Source organism: Conger conger, chromosome 14 (genome assembly GCF_963514075.1).
Source record: "Conger conger chromosome 14, fConCon1.1, whole genome shotgun sequence".
Taxonomy (NCBI): domain Eukaryota; kingdom Metazoa; phylum Chordata; class Actinopteri; order Anguilliformes; family Congridae; genus Conger; species Conger conger.
The window spans coordinates 38734228-38746554 of NC_083773.1; the positions used below are offsets into that span (position 1 = coordinate 38734228).

General features: G+C 45.5%; 1 protein-coding gene across 1 annotated transcript in view; it reads right to left on the minus strand.

The window, feature by feature from the left end:
• LOC133109475 (membrane-associated guanylate kinase, WW and PDZ domain-containing protein 1-like) overlaps positions 1-12327 on the minus strand; it is a 78467-nt gene that overhangs the window by 53301 nt on the left and 12839 nt on the right. The window contains exon 2 of the mRNA XM_061218798.1: positions 3233-3522. Within this exon, the coding sequence (XP_061074782.1) occupies positions 3233-3522 (290 nt within the window). The remainder of the gene's footprint in view (positions 1-3232; positions 3523-12327) is intronic.

Sequence of the window (12327 nt, forward strand, 5' to 3'; positions counted from 1 at the left end):
TGCTTCATGAAATAACGCGTGTAAATGCGATTAGAGAGGGGGGGGGGGGGGGGGGCTGGCACACTCCCGTGCCATGCTCATGAGTGTTACCATGGCAGCCTGGCGGGCCGGGTGCCCGTCATCCCCTCCTGCAAACACGCAGAGCTCCTGTGTGCAGAAGCAAACACCAGCTCTGGATGGAAACATTTTATTATTTTAATTCATTATCCGTATCACTTTACAGTTAAGAAATGATGCTTCAAAATACCGTTGCAGGGTTATATTTGGTATGGAAACTGTTCACCGTTTTATTATATTAGTAATATTATTCTGCATATCCTGTATGTCTTTTGAATTCAGTAAAATTGTTTATATACACGCAGTGATCACTTTATTAGGTAGACCTGTACACCAGCTTGTGAATGCAAATATTTAAATCAGCCAATCATGTGGCAACAACTAAGTGCATAAAAGCACGCAGACATGGTAAGGAGGTTCAGCTGTTTTTTCAGACCAAATGCCAGAATGGGAAAGAAATGTGATTTAAGGGACTTTGACCACGAAATGATGGTTGATGCCAGACAGGGTGGTTTGAGTATCTCAGAAACAGCTGGCCTCCAGGGATTTTCATTCACAACAGTCTCTAGAGTTTACAGAGAATGGTACGAAAAACAAAAAACATCCAGTGAGCAGCAGTTCCGCAGGCAAAACCGCGTTATTGATGAGAGAGGTCAGAGGAGAAGGGCTGGAGTGGTATGCAGAAGAGCATCTCTGAACACACAACACATCAAACCAAAAGTGGATAGGCTACAGCAGAGGAAGACTTAAGTCTAAAAAATAAGTCTAATAAATATGTACTAAAGTGCTCACTGAGTGTATATTTCAGACTTTTTTTTTTTCTTGATCTGGCTGTGTACTCCACAATTGTACATTTATAATGAAAACAATAAACATTAAAGTGCACCTTCTTCAATTTTATATCAGGGTATTTTTATAAACTTTGCCATGGGTTGGCTATGTAGAAAGTACAGTACTTTTTATACACAGCCCCCTGTCGTCTCAGATGCTAGAACATCCAGCGCAAATAATCATACCATGGTCACTGTTGCTTAGATCATTCAATGTCATGTTTGCTCAAACAACAGCTAAACCTCTACAACATTTCTGCCGTTGTGGGGCGTGGGGAGTCTAGGGGAGTCAGGCTCTACCTAGGGCGGCCTGAAGCGTAGTGGTTAAGGTAAATGACTGGGACACACAAGGTCGGCGGTTCGATCCCCGGTGCAGCCACAATAAGATCCGCACAGCTGTTGGGCCCTTGAGCAAGGTCCTTAACCCTGCATTGCTCCAGGGGAGGATTGTCTCCTGCTTAGTCTAATCAACTGTACGTCGCTCTGAATAAGAGCATCTGCCAGATGCCAATAATGTACCAAACTTACACTGCCTGACATTACGTTAGGTTAAAATAAACGCACGGTTATCCGCAGTGACTTGCAGAAGTGAGGAGCGTAAGACTCGAGTGTGACTGAGTCGCTGTGGGCTTCACTGAGTCGCTGTGGGCTTCACTGAGTCGCTGTGGGCTTCACTGAATCGCTCATCAATCTGGTGGCGGAGGCCGGAGGGAAGACACCGGTGGGTGACATATGGCCCAGCGGAGACACTCGGCGCAAACACATCCATCTCCTGTTCTATAAATACTGCCGACAAGCTTAAACACCCCCAAAACCGTCCTCCCTTCTGCGTTTTCAACAACCTGCATCCACATGATAAAAAAGGGAACAATCCAATAAAAGAAATACCAGAGGCTAAGGGTTGCGACTTTCAAGTCTGTTCGACAGTCGGGGGTTCACACAGGGGTGACGCTGCTATTAGTTTCAGAGCTCATATTCCCATGACAGGGACAGGAAACCCAAAGAAACACTGAACAAGTCACAAGAATATGAATCAGTGTTCTGAACGTACTGGACATTTTGGGCACCTAATGTACATCCCATCTGAGATGAATAAGTGAATGATGGAAGAAGTAAATGGTAAATGGTTGGCATTCATATAGCGCCTTTATCCAAAGCGCTGTACAATTAATGCTTCTCATTCACCCATTCATACACACACTCACACACCAACGGCAATTGGCTGCCATGCAAGGCACCGACCAGCTCGTCAGGAGCAAATGGGGGTTAGGTGTCTTGCTCAGGGACACTTCGACACAGCCCGGGCGGGGGATCGAACTGGCAACCCTCCGACTGCCAGACGACTTACTGCCTGAGCCATGTCACCCCATTCATTTATCTTTGTAAAATAAACTTGAAGACTATACTGTAAGCTGCCTTTGGGCAATTAAAAGTGTTTCACTCATCAGACTGACGTCTGAAAGCATACCGGTATTGTTACCACTGACTTACTGTACATTGAAATGGGTGGTTGAAACATCTTGTGAGCAACGTCTCTCAATAAGACCTGGATGTGAGCTTCAAAAGGAAGCCCATTTTTGGCCACTTGGATATTCCTGATGTAAAATCCGGCTATGCTGGCAAAATGGTCACAGACACCCCCTGCAGATACCCCCAAACAGGGCAAAAAGTCTCTTAGACATTTATATTTTCCATCCATCCAGCAAGTAAAGTGTCTGTACAAATACCCACGCACCCCTGCCTGGGACTCAAACTAAAACCTACAACCTGGCCTACAGCTTACAATCCTTCTTCAGTGTTCATTTTGTGTATCGTGTCCTGTGGCAAATGATTTCTAAAGTAATACTTTCTCGGTTCATGAACGTAATTGGTCAAATTCTACTAACAAGAGATGTTTGCTCCCAAATGCTGAAAGTGTACATTTATGTAATATGCATTATATTATAATACAAAAGATGTTTACAGTGGCCTTACCCAATGGGGAGGTTGGTAGGCGAGTACCACAGCAGCACACTGTGTTAGCACAAGGTACTGTACCTCCATTGGAGTTGTGACCTTTGAGTGAGTCACCGTGCCAAAACACAGCAGTGGAGGCAGCCGGACTGCACGGTCACCATGCCAAAACACACGATATGCGAGTGTTTGGAAAAACTTTTAAAATGTTTTAATGAAAATTGGGTCTTCTCACTTTGTTCCTTTCTGACTCTAGAAACCACAAAAAACACTATTAGCTCACCAGGCTAAAGACCAAAAGGCCCCAGCCAAGGGAACGAGTGGCACTCCTATTCAAACGATGTCACCTACGTCACCTGCCCTCTCAGAACTCCCCCCGGGAGGAGGCGTACCTGGAGAGACGGTCTTGATGCGGATGGGGTGGGGGCAGGAATTCAGAACCCCTCTCACGTCCCCCAGGGTCATTCCCAGGACGGGCGTTCCTCCAATCTCCAAGATGATGTCACCCACTGTGGCCCCGCCCCCGGGGGCCGCAGTCACGAATGGGAACTCTCCGTAGTCGGCCCCGCCCCCGATGGCCACGCCCAGCTCCCCGGAGGCACCGCCCAGAGGGACGAAGCTCTCCTGTACCTTGGAGCGCCAGTGCAGTTTCTTGACGGCGACCTTAGACATGGCAAACGAGCTGGAGGGGGGAGGTGACAAGGGACAGTGATGTCAGAGAAAGTGACAATGTGCCTCTGTTCCTTAGTCACTGCATGTGTGTCTGTAATAAGTCACTGCATTGGTATCTGTTATAGTTATAGTCACTGCGTTGGCATCTGTTATAGTTATAGTCACTGCGTTGGTATCTATTATAGTCACTGTATGAGTGTATGTAATAGTCACTGCATGAGTGTCCATTGTAGTCACTGCATGTGCATCTCTTCCAGTCACTGCATGTGTCTGTTATAGTCACTGCATGAGTGTCTGTTATAGTCACTGCATGAGTGTCTATAATAGTCACTGCATGATTGTCTGTAATAGTCACTGCATGATTGTCTGTTATAGTCACTGTATGTGTATCTGTTATAATCACTGCATGTGCATCTCTTCCAGTCACTGCATGTGTCTGTTATGGCCACTGCATATGTGTCTTATACATTCACTGCAATGTGCGTCTATGCAAAAGAACACACAACGCGTCAAACCTCTAAGTGGATAGGCTACAGCAGCAGAAGCAGTCTAAAAACAAAAGTCCAATATAGTGCCTAATAAAATGCTCACTGAGTATACTAACTTTGTTTCATAGCACTTACCACTGAAGTAAAAGTAGTTACCTAATAATTACACAAGTAGCTATGCATTTACCCAGTAAATACGAGGTAATTAACGGAACGTAGAATAAAGCATTCCCAAAGCACATTCCTGCAATACATTTTCTGAAAATGAAATCTACTCATTACACAAGAACAGAAAATCTTTAGAGCCATTATGCAAAACCACGAATGGCAAAGAAGATTCACATGTGAAGATTACAAAAAAATACATTCTCACATTGCTCACACTGAAGGAAAGAAAGTGCTGGTGGGTTATTTTCTCAGCTGACATGCAAATGTGACAGCGCTAATTATTTCATCAGTTGAATGGTGTCTGTATCCGGAGCTATAGCTGAGACAATTCTCAGGCAAAGCCCAAAGAAAATGGAAGGTGAGAGAGAGGTGGGTGAGAGGAAGGAGGCGGAATTAGCGGGGTTGCCGTGGGTGCGGCATGAGCAGCCAAGCAACATTGTGTATTGTCAGCTTTTAAAAAAGCAAACAAGATAGAGTTGTGTTCAGGAAAATAGTAGTACACTGTTGAACCATTAGCAGTAGTGATATTGCTGCATGGCAAATAATTTACTTGTATATGTAGTAGTGGAATAGAAAAACAACCGACCCAACTGTCATGACATGCACGCTGCTTGTTCTGAGTAATTGACTCATTCATTGAAAGGGGCATGTTCAAAATAATAGCAGTGTGGAGTTTAATTAGAGAATTCATTCATTCTGTGAAAAAACAGGTGTTAATAATTGTCCTTTATTAAGGAATAAGGGAAGCAAATGTTTCACACATTGTTATCAAACATATTTCCTTCTGAATTGCTAAGTAAAATGGGCTGTTCCAAACATTGTTTGGAGGGACAAAGTCATTTGATTAAAAAGTTGATTGGACTTTTAAAGAAAATGTATAAAGAAGTGCAGCAAATTATAGGATGCTCAGCTAAAATTATCTAAAATGCTTTAAAATGGCAACAAACACCCGAAGTGGAAGAACACAAGCAACTACTGTTAAAACGGATCGAAGAATAGTGAGAATGGCAAAGATTCAGCCATTCATCAGCTCCAGAAAGATCAAAGATGATCTACAATTACCTGGAAGTGCTGTTACAGTCAGAAGAAGAATCAAAGCTAAGCTATCAGCAAGAAGCCCCCATAAAGCACCATTGTTGAAAAAGGGCTTGTGCAGAATTGGTTAAAATTTGCTAAGGAACACATTGATTGGCCCAAAGAGAAATGGCATAACATTCTGTGGACTGATGAGAGTAAAATTGTCCTTTTCGGGTCTAGTGGTCATCGACAGTACGTCAGACGACCCCCGGGTACTGAATTCAAGCCACAGTACACTGTGAAGACAGTGAAGCATGGTGACGCAAAAATCATGGTATGGGGATGTTTTTCATACTACGGTGTTGGGATCGTATACCAGGGATCATGGATCAGTTTGAATACATCAAAATACTTAAAGAGATTATGTTGCTGTATGCCGAAGAGGAAACTTATGGGGCGACATTGAAAATGCAGTTTCTGAAGCAAAACCCAAATTCACAGGAACTGTGGAATGTAGTTTGTTCATCCTGGGCTGTACTACCTGTTTCTAGGTGCCAGAGGTTGGTTGACTCGAATGCAGATGCGCAGCAGTTATTAAAAACAATGGTTATGCAAGTTAAATCTTCAAAAATGTCTTCAGTTCATACAGTTTGAAGAGAGCTTGAAGAGAATAATGTTGACATTGCCATTTTTTCGAACATACTAAAAAATATTTTTTGTTTGAACACAACTGTACTTTTCATAATTTCATAATTAGTTTATGTTGAAATGTATCAAAATAGACTTTATTATCCTTTTTGGGGACCTCTTATCATGCCTTACACCCATAGCTCTGCCCTGGTATGGGAGGAGAGACAGGGGCACCAGGTCATTCAGAGCCACATCTGACAACCATGTCACAATATCAAATAAAATCAGAACCATACCTGTGAACCATGCAAATATATCAAATATAATCATAGCCATATCTGTGGACCATGTAAATACATAAAATATAATTATAGCCATATCGGTGGACCGTGTAAATACCTGTCTATCAAATATAAATCAGAGCCATATCTGTGTGAACCATGTAAATATATCAAATATAAACATAGCCGTGCCTATTTGATGTAGATACATCAAATATAATCAGTCATATCTGTGTACCATGTAAATATATGAAGTAATCATAGCCATACCTGTGGACAATGTATAGTAAATACATCAAATTCTGAGCCACTTCTATGGATTGTGTAAATATATCAAATATAATCGTCGCCACACCCATGGATTGTAATTCTCCATGTCCTGACCAGGGCTGAAGCTGGGAGATGAGTGAGGCCCAGCCAGTCTATGTCAGTTGGACCCCATGGTGGTGGAACGACCTCCCCCTGGAGGTCAGAACAGCACAGACTCTGACTACCTTTAAGCACAGAACCAAGAGGCACCTCTTCAGGCTGCACCTCTCCCCACCCCTCCCTACCTCCCTGTAATTTCTACTTGACTATGTAAGCTGTTTATTGTAGTTATCGCAATTGTGTATACTTGTATTACTCCAGTTGTGTTTGCAGAGGCAGTTATATTGCTACTTTTGTTTGTCTGTCTCATCAGATTAATCTATAAGGTCCAAGTTCTTATCTTTGTGGACATTCCTGGAACTGTACCCTCTAGGGTCTTTCAGCATGCTTGTCCCTGGTAATGCACTATGTTGTACGTCACTCTGGATAAGAGCGAAGTATGCCTATAATGTAATATAAATGCAGAGGTAGAAAGTCCAGAGGTCAGAAAGTCCTGCCGTTCATTTCTTCCCACTATGAACTTTGGCAGCTGATTCCCTGGAATAGTTCTACCTCCTGGCTATCGGAACACTGGGGAGAACCTTTACTTTCGGAGTACTGGGATTTTCCACCTCAGCATATTTGTAGATGGGGCTGGATTCAGTCTGGCAAAGAGAAGAAAGCCTGCTGGAAATATAATAGGACAATAGGCGAGAGTAGAGTAGAGTAGAGGAGAGGTCCCAGGACAATGAGGCTGCAACATCACTTTGTGGGCAGCCATTAGGCAAAATGGTGTGATTCATCATCGGACAGTTATTGGACGGTGTATTGTCTTTTGGTATATGGGGGGGGAGGTTGTTATGGAGAATAGAATCACGCTGTGAATCACACCCCTCCCCCTAAACGGCCGTTCTTTCTGCCAGGTAAGGTATTTACCATGTTTGCATAACACACACTCTGGTTCCACAGGATCGGGACGCATGCAGGTCTCTGAAAGGCCACAGGGCGTGACTCTCTCCCCCTTTCTCTTCCCAAACAAACGAGAAAAAAAAGGTCGAGTCTGAGAGTCTGCCGTTCCCGCACACGTACGTCCAGGTTCTCACTGACTGCCTGCCCCCCCCCCCCTGTTCTTAGAGGTATTTAAAATGCAAACGCCGCTGTGATCCCTAAAGAATGCTCGTGTCACAGGTCCTGTGAGAGCCAGGGCGTGCCAGAGTGACAGCAGGGTAAACAGTGGAAAGGCAGGCAGACAAACGAGTGTGTTGTGTGTGTGTTACATCCACACACTGGAACAGAGCCTTAACAGATACCAGACAGTGGGGCCCATCCACACACAGGAACAGAGCCTTAACAGATACCAGACCATGGGGCCCATCCACACACAGGAACAGAGCCTTAACAGATACCAGACCGTGGGGCCCATCCACACACAGGTACAGAGCCTTAACAGATACCAGACCGTGGGGCCCATCCACACACAGGAACAGAGCCTTAACAGATACCAGACAGTGGGGCCCATCCACACACAGGAACAGAGCCTCAACAGATACCAGACTGTTGGGCCCATCCACACACAGGAACAGAGCCTTAACAGATACCAGACCGTTGGGCCCATCCACACACAGGAACAGAGCCTTAACAGATACCTGACCATGGGGCCCATCCACACACAGGAGCAGTGCCTTAACAGATACCAGACTGTGGGGCCCATCCACACACAGGAACAGAGCCTTAACAGATACCAGACCATGCGGCCCATCCACACACAGGAACAGAGCCTCAACAGATACCAGACTGTGGGGCCCATCCACACACAGGAACAGAGCCTCAACAGATACCAGACTGTTGGGCCCATCCACACACAGGAACAGAGCCTTAACAGATACCAGACCGTTGGGCCCATCCACACACAGGAACAGAGCCTCAACAGATACCAGACTGTGGGGCCCATCCACACACAGGAACAGAGCCTTAACAGATACCAGACCGTGGGGCCCATCCACACACAGGAACAGAGCCTCAACAGATACCAGACTGTGGGGCCCATCCACACACAGGAACAGAGCCTTAACAGATACCAGACAGTGGGGCCCATCCACACACAGGAACAGTACATGAACAGGTACCAGACCATAGGGCCCATCTACACACTGGAACAGTGTCTAAAGAGACACCAGGCCATGGTACCCACTCCAGCCTCATTTCAGGGTAATCAAATTAAGCTTAAAAAAGCAAGATCAGGAGATAAACAAGTGCGTCATGTTCATATTATTAATAACATTTATGATAACCCCTGTCTCTAATGATGGTAGCAGTCTTAACTCTGTGCTCATTTCACCCTGCTCACCAACAGAGGTATTCACCTGGCATTGCGTTATCAGAGTTGTTACTGTACAAGGAACGCCCCATTAAACAGAGGGGCATCATTGATTTCTCTTGATCTGAAAGTAGCCAGCTAGCCAAGCTAGGTCATTGATGCCAGTCAGTCAAGATAATTGATATTATACTTTGCTAGGTACAGTAGCAAGCTGAAATCATAAAAGTTAGACAATTTAGCCAAGTGCCTACATTTTCAGTGACGTAAAATAGATGAGCCCCACGGGCACCTTTTAACCACACTTTTCATTTCACACGTTGTTGTTGTATCTAATGCTTGCGAAGTTAATGCTCTCCCTGCTTGGAAGCAAAAGCTTGGAATCGATAACATTCGATACCGCCCCACGGGGTCCATCCCAGTAAAGACTGAGCAACCCAGCTTCCCCTTCCTGAGTTTATGGACATATTTCCCATTTTCATAATACAGTATGATGCTGCTGCTGCTGCTACTACTACTACCCAACACTACTACTACCCACTACTACTGATACTACTTCAAGCAGTACAACTGCTGGTACTACTATTTCAACAAATATTATTTAAAAAAATAATGCTAATAATTATCACAAGCCAGATTCACAAAAGGATTGTGAGTGCTTTTTTCGATGCAAAAACAGTTGCTACAAGGTCACAATATCTACGTCAGATCTAGTAAACCGTTGAAACGGGTCAAAATTGCTGTTAGGATGCATTTTTTGCGGATTACGTCACTCTGCGACTTCGATGCATCGTTAAATGTGTTCGTGCATATGTATACTTGGGAGTGAAGACGCTATAACAGGGTGGACATTCTGTAAATTAGCCCAGTTAAGTATTCGGTCTGATTTACTGAAGCATGCATTAACTTGGACTCCCTTACTTTGGGAGCTCCTGAAGGCAGGGGGTAATTTGTGCTGATATAGCCGTAGCTCATACACACAGTAGGATGGAAGGGTGCAGGGCTGTAGCCACACACATCCTCAGCAGTCAAATCAGCTTCCCCTGTGGGCTCCAAGGGGTGGAGACAGAGGAATGCATCTTCTGATGCATAACACCCTGGAAAGGAGATTGTGTATGTCTGTGTGTGTGTGTGTGTGTGTGTGTGCATGTGTGTGTGCATGTGTGCGTGCGTGTGTGTGTGTGTGTGTGTGTGTGTGCATGGGTGTGTGTGCATGTGTGTGCGTGTGTGCGTGTGTGCATGTGCGTGTGCGTGTGTGTATGTGCATGGGTGTGTGTGTGTGTGTGTGTGTGTGTGTGTGCGTGTGTGTGTGTGTGTGTGTGCATGTGTGTGTGGATGTGCATGTGTGTGTGGATGTGTGTGTGAGAGAGAGATGTTGCTGAAGAACGACTTTGGCAGAGAGGAAGAGGCCGGAAAGTGCTGATAAGAAGGAGACAAACGGGGCGGAGGGGATCCGTAACTGTAGTTACTGTATCCCATTCCTTTCCTTTCCCACAGAAACTCTCTTATCTTTATCTTCGTATGCTTGTCATTCCGATAAAGCACTCCTGAACTTAAACTTCAAAGGAAGAGATGGAAGGAGAGATGGTGAGAGAGAGATAGAGCGCGCCACATGTAAATTTGGAAGCAGAGTGGCGTTTTCTATAATTGGCCTGCACCTCTAACCCGAGCCCGCAGGCAGAGGAGACGGCCGCAGCCGCCAGCCGACAGAGAGGGGTGCGGGGACGGCTCTGGGCCCCGTCCAGCGCCTCACGGCTCCACCAGGATCCGGGCCAGCCTCTGACGCCACGCCCCCTCGGGGTGACGAGCCCTTTCTGCCAAAAATGTTTTTTTTCATTTTTTCCCCTAATGGAAACTCTCCGCTGGCATTCAGCAGTCATAGCCAGAAGGGAGTTTTGAGGAAGGAAGAAATTTCAGCTCTTATCGTACCAGACACACTCCGTGTGTGACCGAACCCTAAGGTAGGGGGCTTTCTGCTCTGAACATACTGAATGCTGGATAATATTTGATATCAACATGCCCCAAGAAACCAGTTCTGCAGCATCCTTTCCTGTTAGCCAGAGGGAGTGTGGAAAAGGAACCAGGGCTCTGGTCCGAATGTCGTGCCTGAGAGGAGTCAGAGGTGCCCCTGCCCATATGGCACCGACCCCTTTACTGAGAACAATCAGCCAATCAGATGACCACGCCGCTCCTCACACCCCGGCGCCCGGCCAGATGGAATAGCAGTGAAAATAAAGAGCCCTTTTCGCTGTTTGAGAACGCGCTATCATAAACACCGGCACACAGTTAGCAGGGGGATTGACACAGTTAGCAGGGGGAATGGGACACAGTTAGCAGGGGGAATGACACACAGTTAGCAGGGGGAATGGGACACAGTTAGCAGGGGGAATGGGACACAGTTAGCAGGGGGAATGGGACACAGTTAGCAGGGGGAATGGGACACAGTTAGCAGGGGGAATGGGACACAGTTAGCAGGGGGAATGGGACACAGTTAGCAGGGGGAATGGAACGGAGCTGGCCAGGGCAAACAGGGTACCAGACATCTGTGACTTGGCAGGTTACGATCTTTACGATATATTCAGCTTTTGATTGACACAGACCCCCCCAGCACTGTCTAAATGAACACAGATTCCTGTGCATTTGTTCCTCTGGAGCTCTGAGTAAGCTATTCATTGATTGAAGGCAAGCCAGGGAGACACAGGCAGGACAACAGGAGCTGTCTGTCCACTCCTCCTCCAGGGTCCCCCGTGACTCCGGGCTTCAACACACAGTGCTTACTGTGATTCTCTTATCCATCCTTCTCACACTCTCTCCCTCTTTTGCTGACTTTCTCCTTTTCCTCTTACTCTCTCAATCTTTCAGTCCCCATTTTATTTCTCTTACTCCCTCCATCTTCCATGATCTCCATATTCTTCCTATTCTTCTCATCCTTCTTCTTTCCTTCTCCATCTTTTTCTTTTGGTCAAAGACTGAATCTTTCTTCTACTCTCCATCTTACTTTCTCTCTCAACTTTCTCAATTTTCACTCTCTTTCTCTTTCATCTTTGTCTTTCTCTCTCAATCTCTTTCCCTCCCTCATTCCCTCTCTCATTCCCTCCCCTGCTGGGAGTCAGTCTGCCTATGAATCACACCTCTCCAAGCCAGCAGCCACTGCCATCTCTCTCTCTCACACACACACTCACACAATCCCTGCCACCTCTCTCACACACACACACACACACACACACAAAATCACTGCCATCACTCACTCATACACAGACACAGACACAGACATATATGCAGTCACTGCCGTATCGTTCACACACACACACACACACACACACAATTTTTGAGACGTAAGTGAAATCTTATCCAAAAAGGGCTTTCATCATAAATTTCACATTTGCTACATTCAACTATATTTGTACATACAAGAGAAGCACATGCAAATAAGTTTGATCCATTCTTAGAAATTGAACCTGCGTGAAAAAAATGCTCCATTTCCAAGATTCAGCCTTGAAAAAAAAACATTGAGACAACAGTACAGTTTCTCTACATGCGAACACGCGGCCGGCTCTGCTCACAACAGG